Here is a 22,278-nt window from a genome sequence, read left to right as displayed (position 1 = left end):
GGTCAATTTTGAACATATTCTCTAAGCGGAATACTTAACGCGTTGGCTACAGTACTGCACGAGTCGATATTACACATCACCTAGTATCCATCGTTTACAGTTAAAATGTTTCTTCAGTCAAAATGACATGGCATGGAACTCAATTCATTTTACAAATTTGTTATTACGAGTAGTTCATATAAAAAATTGAAACAATACTGGAGTCTCGAGGTAGATGCTACATAGTTGGCTCCATCAACGAGATGGTCTCGTTAAGATGCTCATCACATGATTCTTGAGAATGAATCAAATCAGATAGTTATATTTTGATGAGCTTCTCGAGGATTTTTAATCTTTATTTCATGCTCGTCCACTTGCACGCGTAAATAAATTTACCATTTCAATAAAATCCGAATAACCCAACCTAATAACTTCCATTACAAATATAATTTTGCAATAAATATTTATAAATTGGATATTCTTTAGGGACAATCAAATTCTATCATATAGAATTTGTTCCTTTTTATTTTAAAACTCCACTAAATCTCGACAATCTTCCACGTGGCACATGACACATGTCATCAATTGAACGTTATCCAAAGCGGTTCATCAAACTCCCCCTTCAACTTCTCACCAACCACCTCATCTTTCAAACTCAGCCCGGAAAGCGCCAGCTCACTTCCATAATACCACGTGGGAGTCCCATTTTCATATGCACTCCACGTCAGTCTCCGCAGCCCGGTCCCGTCCAGCCTCACCACGAACAGATCGCCATATGGCTGAAACTGATTGGGCATTGACACCGGCTCCGCTGACACCCCACCCAAATTCGACGTGAATAAAAGCCACTCCCCGTCCCTACTAAAGCACACGTGGTTAATCCTTTCTTTGTCCACGTCACTGGACCCTTCCGGTCCAGCCACGTGAACTCTCCTCAAATTCGAACCGTCCGGCCTGATGACATAGATACTGAACGTTTCGGTGTTCTCCGGATTATGCATGTTTGAAGAAAACGCTATGAGATCTCCCGCCGGCGACCAGCTCGGCATTGTGTCGATCCATGGTCCGTTAGTCAACTGTCGTGCTTCGCCATTGAAATCACCGTTCACAGCGTCGATGATGTAAAGATTCTTGTGTCCCGATCGGCCGGATCGGAATACTAGAAACTTTCCGTCCGGCGAACAAGCCGGAAAGGCGTTGTTTCCGGTGTCCTCTTTTGTGAGAATCTTCACTTCACCGGAAACTTCGTCGTTATCACCATTGTTGAGATCATCGGAGTTGATCGTGGTCCGAGCGATTTGGACCGTCGCTCTCGCTGGCCCGAAAATGGGCCCCAGCGAAGAGTAGATCACGTTCTTTTCTGTCGGGCTCCACGAGTTGTAAAAAGCGGTTCGATCTTTCAATACAGTCCAACATTTTGAGCCGTCTGCTTTGACGATTTTTAACCCGACGAAATCGGGATTAAACGCGATGAAATTGCCGTCAGGTGACTGTGTCGGGAACGAACCGTTTATTCGGATCAAACGGAGTTCATTAATTGGGGAAATTATCCGTTCAAAATGGGGAATCGTTATCTCGCCATGAGACGACTCTCCACGGAATCGGTGGTAACCGATATAGTTGGAATCCGGCGAGACAAACGGGTTGTAATGATGAAAACTGGGATTCAATTTCTGGGTAATCGGGTCGAATTCGTCTGTCCCGGAATTGTAAATCTCAATGTGTCGGAATTTGTTGTCGGGTCTCCGGGTAGCGACGACCACTCGTTTCCGGTCGTTCATGGCGGCCGGAGTGAAGCAATGGAGACCCGCCGGAGTAACCCGGATCGGAACAGGGGGAACAGAGGAATCGAGATTTTCAGGAATCTCCCCTCTGAAAATGCTCCACCACCCATCCTCGGCCTGCCGATGGAAGAAGACGGTGGAGTCGCCGGACCACGATGGCCATCCGCCCCGACCCGAAACTATAACTCGTCGATCCGGGTCAGAAGATCTAAAAACCACAATTTCTGTGTGGAGCTCCTGAAATTCGCCGCCCCAAGAACGAGAACCATAAGAAGCAACCGCGACAAACTTCCCACTTTCCGAAACCGCCGGACTGAAGTCTACAGACCCACGAGGAGTCAGGCGAGTCACCGAAACGGAACCGTCCAACCCAGTGACATACAGAGCGGACCAGCTCGTGAAGGGCTTATGGGGGTTTTCATGAGCGGAGATAAAATAGAGGCGATCATTTCTGATAATGGGTCGGTCGTGAAAGCAGCTTCCGGGGGCGGACGGTAGCAACTTGGGGGCGGAATTGGGAGAATTGGAGAGATAAACTCTAGGGGAGCCAGATCGTTCAGAGATGAAGACGATGGATTGTTGATTATCGACGAATTGGGCATTGAAATTGACGGAGATTCCGTCGGTAAGGCAGTGTTCGGTGGTGGGAGAACTGAGTGGAACAGAGAAGGTGTCGAAGCCGTATTGGGTGCGTCCCACGGTGGTGAAGATGACAGTGCCGGTGGGGTTAGTCATTTGGGGAAGTGGCGAAAGTGAAAAGTAGCGAGTAGTGAGAGAGAAAGGAGAGGATTTGGGGACAAATTAATAGGGAATGGAAGTGGAGTCTTACGTAAGAGATGAGACAACGGATTTGGAATCTATGCTCATTTTTCTCGGAAAGAATTGTATAAAAATCTTTCTTGGTGGACAAGGATAACGGTTGAAGTGTTGGACTCCAACACTCATTGTACTAGCCCTAGCCTACCTGGTTCGAGCGGTGGAAAGTTTTTAAAACGCGTCTATTAGGGAGAAATTTTCATACCCTAGTAAAGAATGTTTCGTTCTCCTCTCCAACTGACGTGAGATCTCACAATTCACCCCCTTTGGGGCCCAACGTCCTCGTGGGACTCCCACCAAGTCCACCCCTTCGGGGCCAGCATTCTTGTTGGCACATCATCCCATGCCCAACTCCTTCGGGGCTCAACCTCTTCGCTGGCACATCGCCCGATGTCTGGCTTTGATACAATTTGTAATAACCCAGCCCTAGCAGATATTATCCTTTTTGGGCTTTCCCTCACCTCAAGGTTTTTAAAATGCATTTGTTAGGGAAAGGTTTCCACACCCTTATAAAGAATGTTTCATTCTCTTCCCCAATTGACGTGGGATCTCATACAATTTGTAATAACTCAGCCCTAGCAAATATTGTCTTCTTTGAGCTTTCCCTACCAGGTTTCCCCTCAATGTTTTTAAAACGCGTTTGTCACAGAAAGGTTTCCACACCCTTATAAAAAAATGTTTTGTTGTTTCAGTTTAATTATAAACCAAAATTTAAACCAACAAATGCTTCAACAAATGACTTTCTCATGATAAATCAAGAAATTTTCAATTAGAGCATCTAAGCAGCACAAATATTTCTGCATTTAGCAATAAGTAAATGGTTTTCAGGGGAGATGCTAGATGGGACATACTTGACAAGCTGTGTTTCCAAGCCACATTCCTTGAGCCACATTAGTCTTCCCATATCAATAATCTCCTTGCACATAAATCCCAGGACTGCTCTTTCCACTGGATTCATATGTCTAGCAATGTCTTCTACTGTGCTTCCGTTCATTCCATCGCCTTCATTTTCACTGCAATGATACGAGGTTTAAGTAAAATGGTCATCGTCCATCACGAGGCTGCAATACGAGCAGTAAGCGTGTGATAATGGTTACCTAGATTGAAGAAACGTTTTCGAGTCGGCAACATCTGAAATATCTTCACTGTGATTAGCATCCACTGCCCAACTAGTGAACCATGTAATAGCAAGAAATTCTTCTTTCGTGATTCCGAGTTCTAATAAGTATCTCTTATCTGCAGGGAAGATCATCTTTAAACGACTATTGAGTACTGAAGTTGAACAAAAGGAAAGGAAAAAGCTACCTTAGTTGAAGCATATAATGGCAAGATGTAAAAGGATTGCTTACTTGTGTAATGCTTCCATTGACAAAGGTGATGACAACATGTCGCTATAGCCAAACCTCTCAATTTTGGTCTATCTCCGCACTGTTCAGTATTGACATGATTGGATTGTTTGGTAAGACAACATCTGAGAGCCAAATCTATGAAATAAAATAAGTATTAAGACAACATTAGTTGGTGTAACAACTAAAGTTTACAATGAATTCATTAATATAATTGAACAACCTGTTGCAGGCCCACAGAGATGTTTGCCAATGGCCAAGTAAGGATTATGCCTCAAAGATTCAACAGCATTCAGGTTTAGATCCTCAACTGTATGAAAGAATTTAACCATATTTGTGTCATCAAAATCAAGAATCAGATGGAATTAACACAGAAAGAACTTAACTATACTGCAATTAGGACACACTAAACATTTTCAGAATGCAGGTATATGATTATTGTGAGATCCCACGTCCATTGGAGAGGGGAACGAAACATTCCTTATAAGGGTATGAAAACCTCTCCCTAGTAGACGCGTTTTAAAACCGTGAGGCTGACGGCAATACATAACGGGCCAAAGTGGCAATATCTACTAGCGGTGGGTTTGGGCCGTTACAAATGGTATCAGAGCTAGACACCGGGCGGCCAGCGAGGACGCTGGCCCACAAGGGGGTGGATTGTGAGATTCCACATCGGTTGGAGAGGAGAATGAAACATTCTTTATAAGGGTGTGGAAATCTCTCCCTAGTAGACGCGTTTTAAAATCGTGAGGCTGACGGTGATACGTAACGAGCCAAAACGGACAATATCTACTAGTGGTGGGCTTGTGTTGTTACAATTATAATGTACCTTTCTAGCTTGTTAAAAGACAGTCTTTGAAAATGCATTAAATGAAGTTGGAGAAAACCTTACTGTCGATTCGCAAACGCTCTAAAACCAAGCTCTCCTTCTGTCGCAGTGATCGATCCGCCTAGAGGTTGAATTGGCATAGCAAAACACATAAAGATAAAGAATATAAAGCCAAATGAAGTTTAGTTGATCCATTTGCTAAAAATCTAGACATGCATAACGACGAAATCTCGAATTCTAACCTTCAGTTTGTACGATTTCCGCTCAACCAGAAGCACCCTTTTTATACCATAGCAATCCGCAAGCATTTGAGTTAAGTAGCCTCTTCCTGCCCCAAACTCAATTACCGCAGGGGCAACATTAGCCTCATTGCCACACGATCTGTTACCCTCACATTGTTCCCCTCCATCATAATTCCTCAGCACTCCAAATTCCTCCATGTTTCCAAGAATCGACGCCTGCTGCAGAACATGTTTCTCTTGAAATGGAATTTTCCTACCCAAAACAAAACAGAGCATATTTTACAAAACCCATTAAATCTCATTGAAAGAAATCAATTGCTAACAGCACAAGTACCTATCTATTTCTCCTTTAATCCACATATTGCAAGCTTCCTTTATCCTATAAGAGTCTTGAATATCCTTGCATATCAGACCATGAAGAGCTCTAATCTTTGCAAGAAGCCGATGAAATTCAGCTCCAGACATGCCATAAACGACATTCCTCTTCATTTCAGAGGAAATGCTATCTGACAAACCCGAAGCCAGTTCATCGGACGAGATCGAATCCTCCTCCCCAGCATTGATGCCCTTTTGATAGAACGGTTGAACAGCCAAGGATTGAGTTTGTTTCAATAACGGACACCTCTTTACATGCCATTCAAGATTTTCTCGAAGCACAGAGCTAGAGAAGTGAATAAATACAGAGAACATTATACACTACCAATTTTTACTAAATTCAAAGCTTAGCTTTTTATCAGATTTCACGAACACCAAATACACAGATGAGAAAGAAAGGAACGAAACTTACTGAGACGGGTCTACAGGACATGGAACCCACTGAGTATCAGCTCTCGAGCTATGATTACCACAAAACCTTAAAAAATTCGACAATCAAAGAACAATAATAAGAGAACTTAGCGATTGAAATAAGCATTAATTCCAGAGAGATAGAAGAGGATGAGTACTTGGAATCATTAATGGGAGAATTCGCACAGAATCTGTTCTTCTTTGGAAGCCAAAACTGACAACGGGAAGCCATTTCTAAACCTAACTCTTCACTCACCGGCACTGCCTTCAAGCTCGAAACGAACCCTAAAACCCTACGAAACTCTTCTTCACGGAGCTTAGAAATTGAATTACGAAATTTAGAAGATGCCGCTTGTTTGGATGCAAGAAAAAATTTATTCCCGTACGGAATATGGATATAACCTTGAACGGGATAGTTACACTTAACCGAATTAAATTTCAACCCTAAATTATTTAGTAAATTACAAATAAAACTTCGATATTTGATATCACATTTTATTTAGGTTAAAATACCATTTACTTTAGAATTTATTAATTTTTTTTTCAAAAATAATTTTAATATATATTAATTATTTCATAGTTTTTACTCACTATATATTTTTTAAATATTTTTATCACTTAAAAATAGCTATCGCTCATTTAATTATTTCTATTTTAAAAAATAAATACAATTTGCTACTTAAAAATTATTTATTTTTTAATTTTTATTAAAAAAATGGACAAATGCTACGAAAATAGACTAAGTATTGCTATTGATTTTATCCAACATGAAGATTTGACTTTCTCCCCTTGAGGCTAAAAATATATATATATTTTTTAAAAACTAATAATTAATATTAAAAAATTCAAGATTAATATTTAAATTTATTAATATTGATGGGTTGACCAATTTTTTATTTTTTTTAAATAATATTAAGGGTAAGATTAAAAATTTAAAAAAATTAAAAAAGAAATTAAAAATTATATAGAAGATTTAAAGAATATTTAATATATGCAACCCACAAGTTATATAATATTGTTTGAATTGAATTAGTAATAAACGTGTGAAAGAAAAATATTCATAATTAGTTAATTAGAGAGAAGAGTTCAAACTTAGAAAATTTCATCTTTCAGCCTATAAATATTACTGAACTTTGCTTCAATTGCTTCAATGGCTTCAATGGCTTCTTCTTCTCAATTGTTCTCAAAGCTCTCTTGCATCATCTTCTTCCTCTCCCTCTCCACTTCGGCTTCCGCAACCCTAAAAGTCGGTTTCTATCAATCATCTTGTCCCGAGGCAGAGGCCATTGTCAAGAACGCTGTAGATTGCGCCGTCTCTCGTAACCCTGGCATTGCTGCTGGGCTCATCAGGATGCACTTCCATGACTGTTTCATTAGGGTAAGCAATTATTTTTATAAACAATACTTTTAATTTTTAAAATATTGTTTTTCATTTTGTTGGGGGACGGTTGGGAGTGGGTCCCACATTGACTAATTAAGTGGATGATCACGTGTTTATAAGTAAAATATACATAAACCTTTTGGATAAGCCAAAAGTAAACTCACCAGAGTTTATGTTTAAAATGGACAAGATCATTCCACAAAAAAAAATGCTTATGATACCTAATTGTGAAGGTTCAAGATTTATAGCATTAACATGTTTTTGGTTTAATTTCAGGGTTGTGATGGCTCAGTCCTATTGAAATCCACTCCTGACAACCGAGCTGAGCGAGAGCATCCAGCAAACTTCCCAAGCTTACGAGGTTTCGAGGTTATTGACAAAGCGAAAGCACAAATCGAGGCCATTTGTCCCGAAACCGTGTCGTGCGCCGACATTCTTGCCTTTGCAGCTCGTGATAGCTCCTACAAAGTTGGAGGTATCAGCTACGCCGTGCCAGCCGGTCGCCGCGACGGTCGCATCTCAATAAAAGAAGAAGCCAACGCTCTCCCTCTTCCCTCTTTCAATGCCGATGAGCTCATTAACAGCTTCGCCCAACGAGGGCTGTCGGCGGCGGAGATGGTGACACTTTCCGGCGCACATTCCATTGGAGTAGCGCACTGCCCCACCTTCTCTAACAGGCTTCATTCCTTCAATGCAACTCACTCACAAGACCCTTCCATGAACCCCAATTACGCGGCTTACTTGAAGACCAAATGCCCGTCGTCATCCCCGAGTGATCAGTCGACGGTGGCGCTGGAGTTTTCAACACCGAATCGTCTCGACCATCGATACTACGTCGAGTTGAAGAAGCACCGTGGGCTGTTGAGCTCGGATCAGACATTGTTGAGTAGCTCTTCCACCTCGAGAATGGTATTGGAAAATGCTAAGTATGGCTCCAAATGGGCTGTCGAGTTTGGGATGGCAATGGCTAAAATGGGCTCCATTGATGTCCTCACGGGATGGCAAGGTGAGATTAGACGCCATTGTAGCTTTGTGAATTGATTCAAAGGAAGCTTTTTAGCATGATTGTTTGAATTAGTGAAAATTTAAGTTTGATATCTCTTAATTAAGAATGTTTTTATTTGTTGTTTCCTTAAATGGAAGAAGTATAATAAAGATGTATGATGGTTTGGAACACGAATGACACGATCATTATCGAAGTGTCGTGGTTGAATTTGCCAAGGATCTAATGTTGGTTGTGCTATTTTCAAAGGAATTCGTCTCATTTTGTAACAGAAAGCACTCGCATGGCATGCGTGAGCGTTTTTAGGGTTTTTCGTGATTAGAATCCTGAACTCATAAGAGACAATTAGAAACAAGAAAATATGTAACAACCTAAGCATATCGCTAGCAAATGTTGTCCTCTTTAGGCTTAGTCTAATGCTAATAGATATTAGTTCTCTTTAACGTTTCCCATTTGGGCTTCCCACAATTTTTTAAAACGCGTATACTATAGAGAGATTTCCACACCCTTATAAATAATGTTTCGTTCTTTTCTCCAACTAATATGAGATCTCACAAGGTTGTTGTAATTTGACCTGAGAATAGTGGGCTTAGCGCGGGAACGAGAGGGCTTTTGAATCAAATAGCACGCATAAAAAATGTCTTTTATGACGGGGTTGGTGGGCTATCTGATGGATGACTATCTCTTATGGTTACTGTTGGTTAGTACCCTTTCGTTTTGGGATTATAAACCAAATTTATACTAACCGACAAAGATAAAAGCTATTTTTTCTGCTATGGTGAATCTTGACCCTTAATTTGTAAGGATTATGGAGCGTTCGGCTGAAATGCAAACTTAGATTAAGAATGATAGAAACAACGAATCTCTACAATGATATGATATTGTGCACTCTGTCATACTTTACTTTTGATTTTTACAAAAGATCTCGTACCAATAGATAGATGATAGTCTCTTATTCATATATCCATGATCTTCCTCTTAATTAGCCAACGTAAACTCGAACAATTCTCAATAAAAAAAAATATTATTATATTAAAAAATACATATAAATGTATTTTAAAATGTGGAATATATAATTAGTTTTCATATAAAAATCTAATAATTAGTTGAAATTTGAATAATATATATATTTTGACAGTTAGATATTAATAAAAATAAAATTATTTACAAGTTGACAACTTGACATCAATAAGCGTCTATGACTTCTTATCTTCGTGTGTCGTTTTTTTTAAACATTAATTTATCCTATTCTTAGTCGTTGAAACTAAATCAACATATTTATATTATTAATAATTTATTTTTCCACGTTTTTTAATTAACCAAATTTCAAAATCCGACTATTTCAAATTCAGTATTTTAAAAATAAAAACAAAATTATAATAGACGAGGAGGGAGGAAAAAAAACAATTTAATAAAAAAGTCCCATTAGGTGTATTATTGACCAATTTAAAATTCTGAGTTGGTGACCCGAGCAACTCGAGAGTTCACAACTCAATCCAACCCTATATTTTAGGGTTGGAATGGATTAAGTTGTCGGATTGTTTTTATATATATTTATATAATTATTTTTAAAAAATCATACTTATCCACGACAAACGCATCACTAACATGGGTACAAACGTTAAACATTATCCATCTTTTTAAAAGTAGGGTAGAGTTGTGTTGGGTTGTACCCTATTTTCGGTTTGGTCAGATTGACTTGACCAAAAAAAAATATTAACCCATATAAACAAGCGCGTTTAAATTACCGATCAAATCAAAAGGTGAAGTATAGTGACAATAAATTTAATTATATATGTTAGACTAACACGACTCTTCATAATGATATGTTATTGTCCATTTTGAGCATAAGTTCTCATAGCTTTGCTTTGTGCTTCCCAAAAGACCTCATACCAATGAAATTAGTATTCCTTGCTTATAAACCCATGATCATTCTCTAAATTAGCCGATGTGGGACTTTCATCATCTAATTATATCAATACTCTATTACTTTCCAAATTAATTTAATAAATACATACCTAATTCGGGCAATTTGTGACAGAAAAATTCAAACTTAGACAACTTCATATTAGCCGTCTTTGATTTTAGCCTATAAATTCATTACCCATTCCGCCAAATTTCTTCATTAAATCCAAACAAACAAGCAATATCATCATTCCCTCAAAAACCCTCTTCCTCCATGGCTAATTCTTCTTCCCACAAGCTTTCCTACATCATCTTCTTCCTTTCCCTCTCCACTTTCGCTTCCGCAGCCCTAAAAGTGGGCTTCTATCGATCATCGTGTCCCGAGGCCGAGGCCATTATCAAGAACGCAGTTGATCGCGCCGTCTCTCGTAACCCTGGCATCGCTGCTGGGCTCATTAGAATGCACTTCCATGACTGCTTTGTCAGGGTATGATTCAATCTTTTTTATTTGGGTTTGTGTTGAAAATTGTTAGGAAAGAGTCTCATATTACTAATTTAATGAATCATCACGAGTTTATCACTAAGGAATATATTTTCATTGGTAAAAGTAAAACTACCCGAGTTTACACTCAAAGTGGATAATATCATACCATTGTGGAGGATCGTGATTCCTAACATGATATCAAAGTCATGACTTTAACTTAGTTTCACATTTGAATGAGGTTTTTTGGGAAAGCTTTAATATCCTATCATTGTGTAGGGTCGTGATTTCTAACATGGTATCAGAGTTATGCTCTTAATTTAGTCCCACATTGAAATGGGGCCTTCAGGGGAAACTTCAATATCATACTACTAGGGAGGCTCGTGATTTCTAACATGATTTAACCTTGGGGTTTTCTTTTTTTGTTTGATTTCTAAGTTTTTTTTTTTTTTTTTTTTTTTTTTTTTTTTTTTTTTTTTTTTTTTTTTTTTTTTTTTGTAATTTTTTCAGGGATGTGATGGGTCAGTGCTTTTGGAATCAACTCCGGGAAACCCAGCTGAGAGATATCATCCAGCAAATTTCCCGACATTACGAGGTTTCGAGGTTATTGATGAAGCCAAGGCCAAAATTGAGGCTATTTGCCCCCAAACCATGTCTTGTGCTGACATTCTCGCCTTCGCCGCCCGTGATAGCGCCAACAAAGTTGGTGGTATTAACTATGCTGTACCAGCCGGCCGCCGCGATGGCTGCATTTCAAGGAAGGAAGAAGCCGGAACTCTCCCTAGTTTCACTTTCAACGCCGAGAAGCTCGCCAGCGAGTTTGCGAAACGAGGGCTGTCGGTGTCGGAGATGGTGACACTTTCCGGTGCACACTCCATCGGAATAGCTCACTGCCCCACCTTCTCCAAGAGGCTATATTCCTTCAATGAAACTCATTCACAAGACCCTTCAATGGACCCCTCGTATGCTGATTACTTGAAGAACAAATGCCCGCCACCGCGTGGTGATCGGAGCGAGGAGGCGGCCATGGCGCTTGATTTCTCCACGCCGCACCGTTTGGACAACCGTTACTATATTGAGCTGAAGAAAAACCGTGGGCTGTTGACATCTGATCAAACGTTATTGAGTAGCTCTTTGACGTCTAAGATGGTGTTGAAGAATGCTAATGATGGCTCCAAATGGGCTGCTAAGTTTGCTAAGGCGATGGTTAAAATGGGCAAAATTGATGTCCTTACGGGATCACAAGGCGAGATTAGGCGCCATTGCAGCTTTGTGAATTGATTTGAATGGTTCTATTTGAGCACCGACAGGGAAAGAAGTGGTTTGGTGTGTGTCTTACGTTAAACATTTGTTGTTTTGTTCTAATTCGCTACATTATTCCATTGTTTGTTGTTGTGATTGATTCATTTTTTTTTGTTTGTTGAACTCAAAAAAAAAGTGTACATTTTGTTGTTATATGAAACTTCGTAATTCTCTTTATTGAATAATATTTTGTAATTTATTAATTTTTTAATAATCTTTGTCACAATAGCACTTTTCTTGGCGGTAGATTTGGTGATTGTGCAGCACTCACACCCAACACTGACTGAGTCATGTCAAGCCAACTTAAGATTATGTCGCATACGGCCGAACAACGTATATTCAAGCCTCTGACCCTGTCTAAAGAGAAGGTTATAGAAAACAAGAGTAGAGAAATTTTGAAAGAGAGTATGAAAGCAAAGATTGAGAGAGATTGAAAACAATGTTATATGACTACAAGTAAAAGCCACACAACTACTAAATATCATATAACTTACAGGATAGGGAGAGTTTGACACCTAGTCGCATCCCTTTACCGTACATTTTGAGGCGATTTAGGTCTAGCAAGCCTAGACGTGATTTTGCCGAACGGTCATGCAAAATCTAGTGGGAGGAGTTGACGACTGGTCACATCCTCCTCTAGTACATTCTGGAGCATTTCATGTCTACCAGGCGTAGACATAATTCTGCCTAATCATCATACACTATACATCATGAAAGCAATAACTGATACCTGTCAAGAGTTTTGGCATGCCACGAGCATGCAACAACATGCCTTGAACGAGCATAATTGTCATATGACTCACTTGTGTGCCCGACCTCCTATTACAAGTAATTTTAGAACGACATTAACCAAAACAAAGGGTGTAAATCAATCATAAAATGAGACTAATTACATACAAAGCCAATGATAATCAATTCAAACAAAGAAACCCTAGTTCTTAAAATGGCAGTTCCTTCTAATCTCCCCTTGAGTTCCAGTCAAAACCAGCAGCTTCCCCATCTTCACCATCGCCTTCGAGAAATCCCTCATCCACACCGCTCTATTCCTCAGGTATCTCCTCACCGTCGCCGCCGTCAAAGGGTCAGTCACCAACGCCTGATCGGACGACAAAACCCCCATCTTTCTCTTCAAATTCTCAAAAAACTGAACATCCAACCGGTTCGGCGACACATTATCCAAATCCGCCGTTATTTGATTCAACCTACTATTCAACGGACACTTGGTTTTCAAAAAAGCCGCAAACTTTGGGTCCAAAGACGGATCAGTTTGATTAATTGTATCGTTAAAAAAGTAAAGGCGTTCGGAGAAGGCGCTGCAAGGAGCAATGCCGATGGAGTGGGCGCCTGAGAGAGCCACCATGTCTCTCAACGACAGGCCTCGTTGTTCGAATCGTTGTTTGAGGAACCCAATGTCGGATGTCGGAAATGGCACGTTGTCGGAAACGTTTGCTCCATGGGAAACCAATGAGTCGCGACGGCCGCCAGGGACCGCGTAGGTGAATTGACCGGTGATGGCGACGCTGTCTCGAGCTGCAAAGGCTAAAATGTCGGCGCAAGAAACTGTGTTTGGACATAGGGATTCAAGATGGGATTTGGCGTCGTCGATTACTTCGAAGCCTCGTAATAATGGGTTGGCGAAATTGTCTTTTTCGGAATCAGGATTTTGCGGCGTTTTGTCGAGGAGTATCGATGCATCGCATCCCTGTCATTGTTTAATTCATAGATAGAATTAGTGTTTATGTAACGAATGAGCCCATCACTAGGAGATATTGTCAACTTTCCTTTTCGGGCTTCCCCTCAAAATTTTTAAACGGTCTATAATATTTCGTTCGACCCCAATCGATAGATGTGTCAATGACAAGGTTGAGCTCTGAAGGGGGTGGACACGAGGCGGTGTACCACACAGAACCCTAGGTGGATAGGTGGGTTGCACATCGATTGGAGAAGGGAACAAGTGTTACCGAGGATGCTGGACCTCAGAGAGGGGTGGATTGTGAGATCCCACATCGGTTAGGGAGGAGAATGAAACATTATTTATGAGGGTGTGGAAACCTCTCCCTAGCAGAAACGTTTTAAAAACCTTGAGGGGACCCTGAAAGGAGGTGGATTTGAGGGTTTCACAATGATCGGAGAAGGGAACTAGTATTAACAAAGACGCTGGGCCCTGAAGGGAAGGAAGTGAATTGTGAGATCTCACATAGGTTGGGGACGAGAACGAAACATTCTTTATGAGATTGTGGAAACCGCTCCCTAACATAAACGTTTTAAAAACTAAAAAAAGGACACTGGTGGTCAATTTGAATCGTTACCATTTAAATCTATAATCCAAAAATGGTGTAATACTAAAGGATTATAAGATGGAAGGGAGAGTAAATATAGAAGAAAATGTAAAAAGTAATGGAGGCTTACTAGAACAATACAATCATGAAAATGCAAACGAATAAGGCCAGCAGCCATGCCAGGGTTGTGGTGAACAGCCTTCGCCACTGTGGCTCTCACAATGCGTTCAGCCAAAGGACATGTCTGACGATAGAACCCTAATTCCAAGTCTTGACAATAAGCTTTAGATGCCATTACGATGCCCACCATTAATAAACTCACAAGCTTGGCTTCTCCACTCAAAGTATTCATTTTGTACTAGCTAGCTTAGACAAAGAAGAAAGAGAAGATAGATGGATAAGAGTTCGTGATCGATCATATATATATATATATATATATAAAATGAAAATTACGCATAATTTACTCCGTCATCAACTTATCTTGAAATGTTTCTAAGAGTGAAGGATATCTTTACCGACAAACACGAGTTCTTTAACCGTGTTTTTTTCTCACTCACATGCTTTCTTAAAAAATCTCTAAGATATCATGAACATAGGATTACTCCAAGCTAAAACATGTTTAAATTTAGAGTTCTTATGATTGATCGATCGAAAAGTAGAGTACATTAGAGGGATATGATCGAAACATTCAAAGACTTTGGCATAGAAATTGGAGGATGCAACAATTATTAGGACAAAAAGGGTTTCATTGATAGGGATTTAGATTTGGAGAACAAATTAAAAAGACAAACTTTGATGAAATTGAATATTTGTCGCATTTAAGGATAAGACTTAGGAATATCCACAACACCATACCAATGTTCCTTAGGAATGATCGAAATGTAATGTTCAACAATTTTGTATGGACAAAAAGTTGACACTTTTTTTAAAAAATAGTGTCACTTTTGCATAAACGTTAAGATCCGACTCAATTATTCAAATTATAAATAATCCACTCGATCTCAATTTAAGGATTTATTTAAAATTGTATTTTTTTTATTTTAAAATTACATCCAAAAATGGTTAAAATGATTTTTAAAAGTGATGAAAGAATAAATAAAAATAATAATATGAAATTAAATAGAATTAAAATAATTATTTATATAATTTTATCCTAAACCATTATTTATATTTATATATATATATATATAAACAATAAAATAAATTCAAGTCAATTCAGTTTAACATAATAAATCGAGTTTAACTCAATAAATTGAGTTTAATTTTTTTTTATCACTCCAATGATAAAAATCTTTTAATTATTATACAATAAAAATAAAGATTTGAAATATTATTTTAATATTAAACATGAATATTATTTATTATTTAAAATTTAAGTGTAATTGCACATGGACGGTGGAGATTCCAAGATTTTGACTTTAAAATAAAATAAATAAAGAAAAATTCCAGCTCATCGCCACCTCATAATATTCCAATTTCCTAAATTCTTAATATTAATAATAACGAAATTCATTAAAATATTGCAAAAAGGACGGAAATCTCAGATGGAAGAATCGGGCGGCGGAATTGAAGAACAAACCATGGTAAAGCCGCCGTCGACGGTCAAGTTATGCCCACTAACATAAGCCGACTCATCGGACGCCAAAAACAAAACCGCCTCAGCGACATGTCGACATTTCAATACAATCCCTTTCAAATTCGCCAGACTGCTTGTGTTCCTCTCCGCCTCCTCCACACTTATATTATAACTCTCACACGTCATCGGCGTCGCCACCCCGTACGGCGAAACTCCGTTCACTCTAATCCCGTACTTCCCCAGCTCACTACACGCCGTTTTCACCACCCCAACCACCGCGCTTTTCGACACGGTGTACGCTGCCGGCCCAACCCCACCTATCGCCGCTGCCACGCTGGAAGTACAAATAATCGACCCACGTGTCTTGCTTTTTACCATCGCACGTGCGGCATGCTTCACCGTTACCGTCACGCCTTTCACGTTAGTTCTCATCGTGTTCTCGAATTCCTCCATGTCTAAGTCTAGGATTCCGGCAAGTGGGCCCATCTTGCCGGCGTTGCTGAATAGGATGTCCAACCGGCCGTGTTTTTCCACCGTGAAGGCGACGGTTTTCTCGACCGACACCTCGTCTCTGACGTCGCAGTGGTGGAAGCTGGCTTGGTTTTGGCCGATTTCCGCCGCGAGTTTTTGTCCCAATTCGTCTTGGATGTCGGCGATGACGACGATCGCGCCGTTGGCTGCGAATAGTCTCGCCGTCTCCTCGCCGATCCCACTGGCGGCGCCGGTGATCAGAGCTACTTTTCCTTGTAACCTAAGAAATTAAAGACAGAAATAATAGTGAATAATTAAAATCAATTTGTTTCAACATAAATTGATTAAAAATCTTACCTTGGCTTCGACATTGTTCTTCAGAATTTGAGAATTGAGAGAGATCCTTGATCGTGTGTATATATATATATTAATATAAATCTTTGAATATCTCACTGATATGATCATGGGGATTTGTGACATTAATTAATAACTTACTCAAAAAAATTATTTTTTGAAATCTATAGTTTGTATACTTTAATGTTGTAATTATAAGGTGGGTTATTAGGTAATAATTATAAGAAAAGAATGTGAATTACTTAAAATAATTAGATAAATTGGATTTGAAATTGTATAATGAAGTTGTGGATGATATTAGGAGATGTCTTGCAAGGACGAAGCAGGTGCGGTGCTCGAGCAAGTGGGTGAGATTTTCCATACAAATTTTAAAAATTTTGGGTTCATTATTATTCCTACTCTATGGAAAAACAAATGAATGGGTGGTCCTACATAATTAGAACAAAATTGATTGGTCCCAACTCTATTTTTAAGATTATTATGGATATTAAGAATATTTGATGTTTGAAACCGATGTTAGTGATTGATTATAGTTTATGGTGATCGGGTTGGGTCAACCCAACAATTCAACCCAACTCTATTTTTAAGATTATTATAGATATTAAGATTATTTGATGTTTGAAACGGAGGTTAGTGATTGGTTGTAACTTGAAACATTTCATATTTGTATTTTTTGAGATTTTAGTTATTAATATAAAAAAATTAAGTCAACAAATTTTGGAAGCGGGTGAGATTTTCCATACAAATTTCAAAAATTTTGGGCTCATTAACTGTACTATATGGAAAAAAATGATTTGGTGGGTCCTATATAAATTAGAACAAAATTCATCTTCCTTAAGGAAAGTGAGGAAAAGTAACGTAACAAAACTAGAAGGGTGTGGAAATCGGGAGAAGAGAACGAAACTTGAAACCTAAAGAAGAATAGAAGGGTGTGGAAACCGGGAGATCAAAACGAAACTTGAAACCTAAGGAAGAATAGAAGGGTGTGGAAACTGGAAGAACAGAACGAAACTTGAAACCTAAGGAAGAATAGAAGGGTGTGGAAACTGGGAGAATAGAACGAAACTTGAAACTTAAGGAATAATAAAAGGGTGTGGAAACTGGAAGAACAGAACGAAACTTGAAACTTAAGGAATAATAGAAGGGTGTGGAAACCGGGATAACAGAACGAAACTTGAAACTTAAGGAATAATAAAAGGGTGTGGAAACTGGAAGAACAGAACGAAACTTGAAACTTAAGAAATAATAGAAGGGTGTGGAAACCGGGAGAACCGAACGAAACTTGAAACTTAAGGAAGAAACATTCTTTATAAAGGTGTGGAAACCTAAAGAAACTAGTGTAAGCGAAGAAACATTCTTTATAAGGGTGTGAAAACGTAAGGGAACAAGTGTTAGCGAGGAAACATTTTTTTATAAGGGTGTGGAAACCTAAAGGAACAAGTGCTAGCGAAGAAACATTATTTATAAGAGTGTGGAAACTTAAAGGAACGAGTGCTAGCGAGGACACTGAGCCTTGAAATTCTTTATAAAGATGTGGAAACTTAAGGGAACGAGTGTTAGCGAGGACACTTGAGGAAACCTAAGGGAATATAACGAAACATTCTTTATAAGGGTGTGGAAACGTAAGGGAACGAGTGCTAGTGAGAACGCTGAGCCCCGAAGTAGGGTGAGGGGTAGACATAAGACGATGTGTCAGCAAGGACGCTGGACCCTGAAAGAGATGGATTGGTGGGTCTCACATCGATTGGAGAAAGGAACGAGTATCAACGAGTACATAACGAAGACGCTCGAGCTTCAAAGTAGGGTGGATAAGCATGGTGTACACCTTATTTTTTAAAACTTTTATTCATTGCTCAATTAATATTTCTTTCACACATGATTCACGATTATTCATTTCCATATTTATCATCAATATCTTTTTCTCAACTCAACCTATAATCCTCTTGGATCGATTAAGTTTTATTTGAATTTGAACATACTCATCTCATTTCAAACTACATCATTCAAATCATACAATAAAAGAAACGAATCACCCTAATGATTTGACCGCCGTGAAGCCGCCATCGACCACCAAGTTTTGACCACTTACATAGGCAGATTCATCCGATGCAAGAAACACAACGGCCTCAGCTACATGGCTAGCCTTCAGCACCACACCCTTCAAGCTTGCCGATGCAGAAACAAGCTCTTCAACCTCACTCCCTTCCATATTATAAAACTCACAAGTCATCCTCGTCGCCACCGCGTACGGCGACACACAATTCACCCTAATCCCATACGCCCCGAGCTCCCCGCAGCACGACCGCACCACCCCCAAGATTGCATGCTTCGAGGTTATGTATGCTGTCGATACTACCCCACCAAGCACCGATGCCGTGCTCGCCATACATATGATCGACCCTCGTATATTTCCTTTCACCATTGCTTGTCCAGCATGCTTGATCGTCGCCACCACCTAAGAAAAACTTAATATTATATCGTAACTTATCAACTTAAACTTTTGAGTTAAGTGTATGAACAGAACATAGAACATACCCCACGGACGTTGGTTGAAATTACGTCGTCAAAGTTGGACATGTCGAACTCTAGAATTGAAGTAAGAGAGCCTGTTATGCCAGCATTACTGACAAGAATGTCGAGACGACCGTATTTCTCAACGGTGTAGTTCACGGTTTCTTCAACTTGGTTCTCGTCTCTCACATCGCAGTGATGAAAGCTGGCTTGGTCGACGCCAATGGAGGCTGCTACTTTTTGACCCAGTTCGTCGTTGATGTCGGCTACGACGACATAAGCACCGTTGGCTGCAAAGAGCCTCGCCGTCTCTTCACCAATGCCATTGGCAGCTCCTGTTATGAGAGCCACCTTCCCGTGCAGCCGCCTGGTTGAGAAACTTGTAAGATATTGAGATGTTGGTAATGGACATAAATAGAGAGAATAGATTGTTACCTTGTGGATTTAGACATGGTTGAGATCGTCTTCAAGCTAAGCTCTTTGCTATGTTCAAATTTTCACACAACCAATATAAACATAATCATATATTGACAATAAATTTGTGGAAGAACCATGAAGATATTATTTCATCAATGTGTGGCTGAAAATATAAGCAAACGATTGGTCCTCAATTATTGGTTGCCTTCATTTTTTTTAAGCTATAGATAAGTAGGACACTCCATGACCTAACCTAAAGTTAATAATAGAAGGGTTAAAACAAGAGCCCACTAACTTAAGCATCAAAGGCTAAGTGACGAGAGCCCACTAACTTAAGCATCAAAGGTGAAGTGACAAGTACCATGTGGAGTTATTTGGCATAGTGACGAGAGCCCACTAACTTAAGCATCAAAGGTGAAGTGACAAGTATCATGTGGAGTTATTTGGCGTAGTGACGAGTATCACATGGTGTTATTTGTCTCATATTTGTGCTGAAGCCTAAACTATTCGATCGTGTGAGATCTTATATAACTTGAAGAGGGAAACGAATCATTCCTTATAAGAGTGTGAAAGTCTCTCTCTAACATATGCATTTTAAAATCGTGAGACTGATGACGATACGTAATAGGCCAAAGCGGACAAAATATATTAACGGTGGGTTTGAATTGTTACAGATGATATCAGAGTTAGGGGCAATGTGCCAACGAGGACGTTGGCACCCAATGGGTGGATTGTGAAATTCCATATTGGTTGAAGAGGGGAATGAATCATTCCTTATTAAAGTGTGAAAATCTTTCTCTAGCACATGCGTTTTAAAACTGTGAGGCTGACGACAATACATAATAAACTAAAACAGACAATATTTGCTAGCAGTGATCTTAAGTTGTTACAAATGATATCAGAGCCAGACACTAGGCGGTGTGTCAGCGAGGACGTTGGCATCCAAAGGGGTGGATTGTGAGATCCTACATCGGTTGGAGAGGGGAATGAATCATTCTTTATAAACGTGTGAAAACCTCTTACAAGCAGACGTATTTTAAAACCGTAAGGCCGAAAGCAATACACACCCAAAACGGACAAATTGGCTTCCATTTCATTGCACAAGTTAATTTTCATTGCAATTGAAGGTGTGTTTATTCCTCAAAGTTCCAACTTTGAAATGTTTCAAAAGTAGAACATTATTACTCAAATCATACAAACCCTTAAGACAACTGAATCATACGGCTGATCTGACGGCCGTGAAGCCACCATCAACCACCAAGTTTTGACCACTTATATAAGCTGATTCATCAGATGCAAGGAACAGAGCGGCCTGAGCTACATGGCTAGCCTTCAGCACCGCACCCTTCAAGCTTGCCTTCGAACAAACAATCTCTTCAAGCTTATCATCTTCCAAATTCAAAGCCCGGCGAGCCATGGGCGTTGCCACCCCGTATGGCGACACACAGTTCACTCTAATCCCATACGCCCCGAGCTCCAAGCTGCTCGACCTCACCACCCCCAACACCGCGTGCTTCGAGCTTGTGTATGCCATCGGCCCCGCCCCTCCTATCATGGCCGACACGCTCGTTGTGCAAATGATCGACCCACGTATGTTTTTCTCCACCATAGCTCGCGCACCGTGCTTAATCGTCCCAACCACCTTTTTAAAAGTACAAATCCAAAAACTTAAAAAGCTAAATTATAACCACATATCAAATATCGGATAGATTCTTCAAATTTAAAGGGTACGAATAGATTTCCAAATAACATACTCCACGGACGTTGGTTGCAAATATGTCATCGAAATCGGAGATGTCAAGCGATAGAATCGAAGCTAGAGAGCCCACGATGCCAGCATTGCTGAAGAGAATGTCGAGGCGGCCATGTTTTTCAACGGTGTGGCTCACCATTTCTTCGACTTGCTTCTCGTCTCTAACATCACAATGGTGAAAGCTGGCTTGGTCGATGCCGATGGAGGCAGCCACCTTCCTACCCAGTTCGTTATCGATGTCGGCTACGACAACGAAAGCGCCGTTGGCTGCAAATAGTCTCGCCGTCTCCTCGCCGATGCCACTGGCGGCTCCTGTTATGAGAGCCACCTTCCCATGCAGCCGCCTACATCAGAAATTTTAGTACATAGATAGAGAGAGAGAGAGAAAGACACGAGTGTTTACCTTGGTTTCGACATTGTTAAGATGGTCTCCAAGCTTTTGGATATATGTCCAAATTTGTACACAATTTTTTATATAAATACATCTCCTATAATTAAAATAATTTTTAATGTCATCAATGTAATAAAATAATGCCAAAATTTTAATTCACCGACAATAAATTCGTTAAAGACTCAAGTGGACGTAATAAGTCGGTATAAAAATGAAGATTCAGATCTTTAATTTCTTGATCAATGATATGTATTTTCAATGTGTATGTATCTATTTACCTCGTATTAAATTCTATTTATTTTATTCAAATAAAATTATTATATTCAATTTTTTAATTAAATATATATGTAATAACTAATTGAATTATGCTTAAATTTGACCATAAAATTATATTTAAGGTTAAAGTTTTAATACTTTCCTTTGTCATGGGGTCATCTTCCTTACTGAGATTTTACTTGTATTCTTGCTATACTATACAACACGAGTGACGGGTGATGTTGAAGCAGACACAGTTAGTATAAAAAATCTTTCTCAAGCTCAGATACGAACGACTCAATCACATATGCTCAACTGAATATGCAACCATGAAACTGTAAAGTTTGAAACTTCAGTTCCAACCTATCGTACTTGTCAACTTGAATCACCCACCAAAATTTAAGTATTTTAATGATA

At 39.5% G+C, this 22,278-nt stretch overlaps 8 protein-coding genes across 8 annotated transcripts; 2 read left to right on the top strand and 6 right to left on the bottom strand.

Annotated features, from left to right (window-relative positions):
• Positions 1-381: 381 nt before the first annotated feature.
• On the bottom strand, positions 382-2,560 carry LOC111488250. Its single transcript, XM_023135947.1, has one exon. The coding sequence runs from the start codon at positions 2,496-2,498 to the stop codon at positions 561-563; it is 1,938 nt and encodes a 645-aa protein (XP_022991715.1). The 5' UTR covers positions 2,499-2,560; the 3' UTR covers positions 382-560.
• Positions 2,561-3,303: 743 nt separating this feature from the next.
• Positions 3,304-6,106, bottom strand: LOC111488184 (tRNA:m(4)X modification enzyme TRM13 homolog). The gene is made up of 9 exons (XM_023135854.1): positions 5,941-6,106; positions 5,784-5,849; positions 5,331-5,657; positions 4,997-5,249; positions 4,818-4,875; positions 4,149-4,235; positions 3,929-4,063; positions 3,677-3,815; positions 3,304-3,592 (listed from the first exon to the last, which is right to left on the bottom strand). Exons 1-9 carry the CDS (start codon positions 6,012-6,014, stop codon positions 3,358-3,360), a joined length of 1,374 nt encoding a protein of 457 aa, XP_022991622.1. The 5' UTR covers positions 6,015-6,106; the 3' UTR covers positions 3,304-3,357.
• Positions 6,107-6,929: 823 nt separating this feature from the next.
• On the top strand, positions 6,930-8,339 carry LOC111488186 (peroxidase 5-like). Its single transcript, XM_023135857.1, has 2 exons — positions 6,930-7,160; positions 7,440-8,339. The coding sequence occupies exons 1-2, from the start codon at positions 6,933-6,935 to the stop codon at positions 8,202-8,204; spliced, it is 993 nt and encodes a 330-aa protein (XP_022991625.1). The 5' UTR covers positions 6,930-6,932; the 3' UTR covers positions 8,205-8,339.
• Positions 8,340-10,312: 1,973 nt separating this feature from the next.
• On the top strand, positions 10,313-12,062 carry LOC111488183 (peroxidase 5-like). Its single transcript, XM_023135853.1, has 2 exons — positions 10,313-10,558; positions 11,063-12,062. Exons 1-2 carry the CDS (start codon positions 10,346-10,348, stop codon positions 11,831-11,833), a joined length of 984 nt encoding a protein of 327 aa, XP_022991621.1. The 5' UTR covers positions 10,313-10,345; the 3' UTR covers positions 11,834-12,062.
• Positions 12,063-12,785: 723 nt separating this feature from the next.
• Positions 12,786-14,428, bottom strand: LOC111488315 (peroxidase 5-like). Its single transcript, XM_023136014.1, has 2 exons — positions 14,264-14,428; positions 12,786-13,556 (listed from the first exon to the last, which is right to left on the bottom strand). Exons 1-2 carry the CDS (start codon positions 14,426-14,428, stop codon positions 12,786-12,788), a joined length of 936 nt encoding a protein of 311 aa, XP_022991782.1.
• A 1,172-nt stretch (positions 14,429-15,600) lies between these two features.
• On the bottom strand, positions 15,601-16,648 carry LOC111488185 (short-chain dehydrogenase reductase 3b-like). Its single transcript, XM_023135855.1, has 2 exons — positions 16,538-16,648; positions 15,601-16,460 (listed from the first exon to the last, which is right to left on the bottom strand). Exons 1-2 carry the CDS (start codon positions 16,549-16,551, stop codon positions 15,674-15,676), a joined length of 801 nt encoding a protein of 266 aa, XP_022991623.1. The 5' UTR covers positions 16,552-16,648; the 3' UTR covers positions 15,601-15,673.
• Positions 16,649-18,397: 1,749 nt separating this feature from the next.
• Positions 18,398-19,721, bottom strand: LOC111488187 (short-chain dehydrogenase reductase 3b-like). Its single transcript, XM_023135858.1, has 4 exons — positions 19,703-19,721; positions 19,481-19,536; positions 19,070-19,412; positions 18,398-18,989 (listed from the first exon to the last, which is right to left on the bottom strand). Exons 2-4 carry the CDS (start codon positions 19,495-19,497, stop codon positions 18,564-18,566), a joined length of 786 nt encoding a protein of 261 aa, XP_022991626.1. The 5' UTR covers positions 19,498-19,536; positions 19,703-19,721; the 3' UTR covers positions 18,398-18,563.
• An 840-nt stretch (positions 19,722-20,561) lies between these two features.
• LOC111488170 (short-chain dehydrogenase reductase 3b-like) lies at positions 20,562-21,644 on the bottom strand. Its single transcript, XM_023135840.1, has 3 exons — positions 21,619-21,644; positions 21,217-21,559; positions 20,562-21,104 (listed from the first exon to the last, which is right to left on the bottom strand). Exons 1-3 carry the CDS (start codon positions 21,630-21,632, stop codon positions 20,679-20,681), a joined length of 783 nt encoding a protein of 260 aa, XP_022991608.1. The 5' UTR covers positions 21,633-21,644; the 3' UTR covers positions 20,562-20,678.
• Positions 21,645-22,278: the final 634 nt, after the last annotated feature.

The sequence above is a fragment of the Cucurbita maxima genome, unplaced genomic scaffold, assembly GCF_002738345.1.
Source record: "Cucurbita maxima cultivar Rimu unplaced genomic scaffold, Cmax_1.0 Cma_Scf00013, whole genome shotgun sequence".
In the NCBI taxonomy this organism is placed as follows: Eukaryota; Viridiplantae; Streptophyta; class Magnoliopsida; order Cucurbitales; family Cucurbitaceae; genus Cucurbita; species Cucurbita maxima.
This window is presented reverse-complemented; position numbering and strand designations above follow the sequence as displayed.

Bases quoted from the DNA above. Each gene is read 5' to 3' on its own strand.
- LOC111488250 (XM_023135947.1), bottom strand. From the start codon at position 2,498: ATGACTAACCCCACCGGCACTGTCATCTTCACCACCGTGGGACGCACC.
- LOC111488184 (XM_023135854.1), bottom strand. From the start codon at position 6,014: ATGGCTTCCCGTTGTCAGTTTTGGCTTCCAAAGAAGAACAGATTCTGT. The intron at 4,876-4,996 runs GTTAGAATTCGA...TTCAACCTCTAG, and splicing joins GGAAATCGTACAAACTGAAG to GCGGATCGATCACTGCGACA. The intron at 3,593-3,676 runs GTAACCATTATC...GTATCATTGCAG, and splicing joins AAAACGTTTCTTCAATCTAG to TGAAAATGAAGGCGATGGAA.
- LOC111488186 (XM_023135857.1), top strand. From the start codon at position 6,933: ATGGCTTCAATGGCTTCTTCTTCTCAATTGTTCTCAAAGCTCTCTTGC. The intron at 7,161-7,439 runs GTAAGCAATTAT...GTTTAATTTCAG, and splicing joins TCCATGACTGTTTCATTAGG to GGTTGTGATGGCTCAGTCCT.
- LOC111488183 (XM_023135853.1), top strand. From the start codon at position 10,346: ATGGCTAATTCTTCTTCCCACAAGCTTTCCTACATCATCTTCTTCCTT. The intron at 10,559-11,062 runs GTATGATTCAAT...TAATTTTTTCAG, and splicing joins TCCATGACTGCTTTGTCAGG to GGATGTGATGGGTCAGTGCT.
- LOC111488315 (XM_023136014.1), bottom strand. From the start codon at position 14,428: ATGGCATCTAAAGCTTATTGTCAAGACTTGGAATTAGGGTTCTATCGT. The intron at 13,557-14,263 runs GTAAGCCTCCAT...AAACAATGACAG, and splicing joins TTCATGATTGTATTGTTCTA to GGATGCGATGCATCGATACT.
- LOC111488187 (XM_023135858.1), bottom strand. The intron at 18,990-19,069 runs GTATGTTCTATG...AGTTTTTCTTAG, and splicing joins TTTCAACCAACGTCCGTGGG to GTGGTGGCGACGATCAAGCA.
- LOC111488170 (XM_023135840.1), bottom strand. The intron at 21,105-21,216 runs GTATGTTATTTG...ACTTTTAAAAAG, and splicing joins TTGCAACCAACGTCCGTGGA to GTGGTTGGGACGATTAAGCA.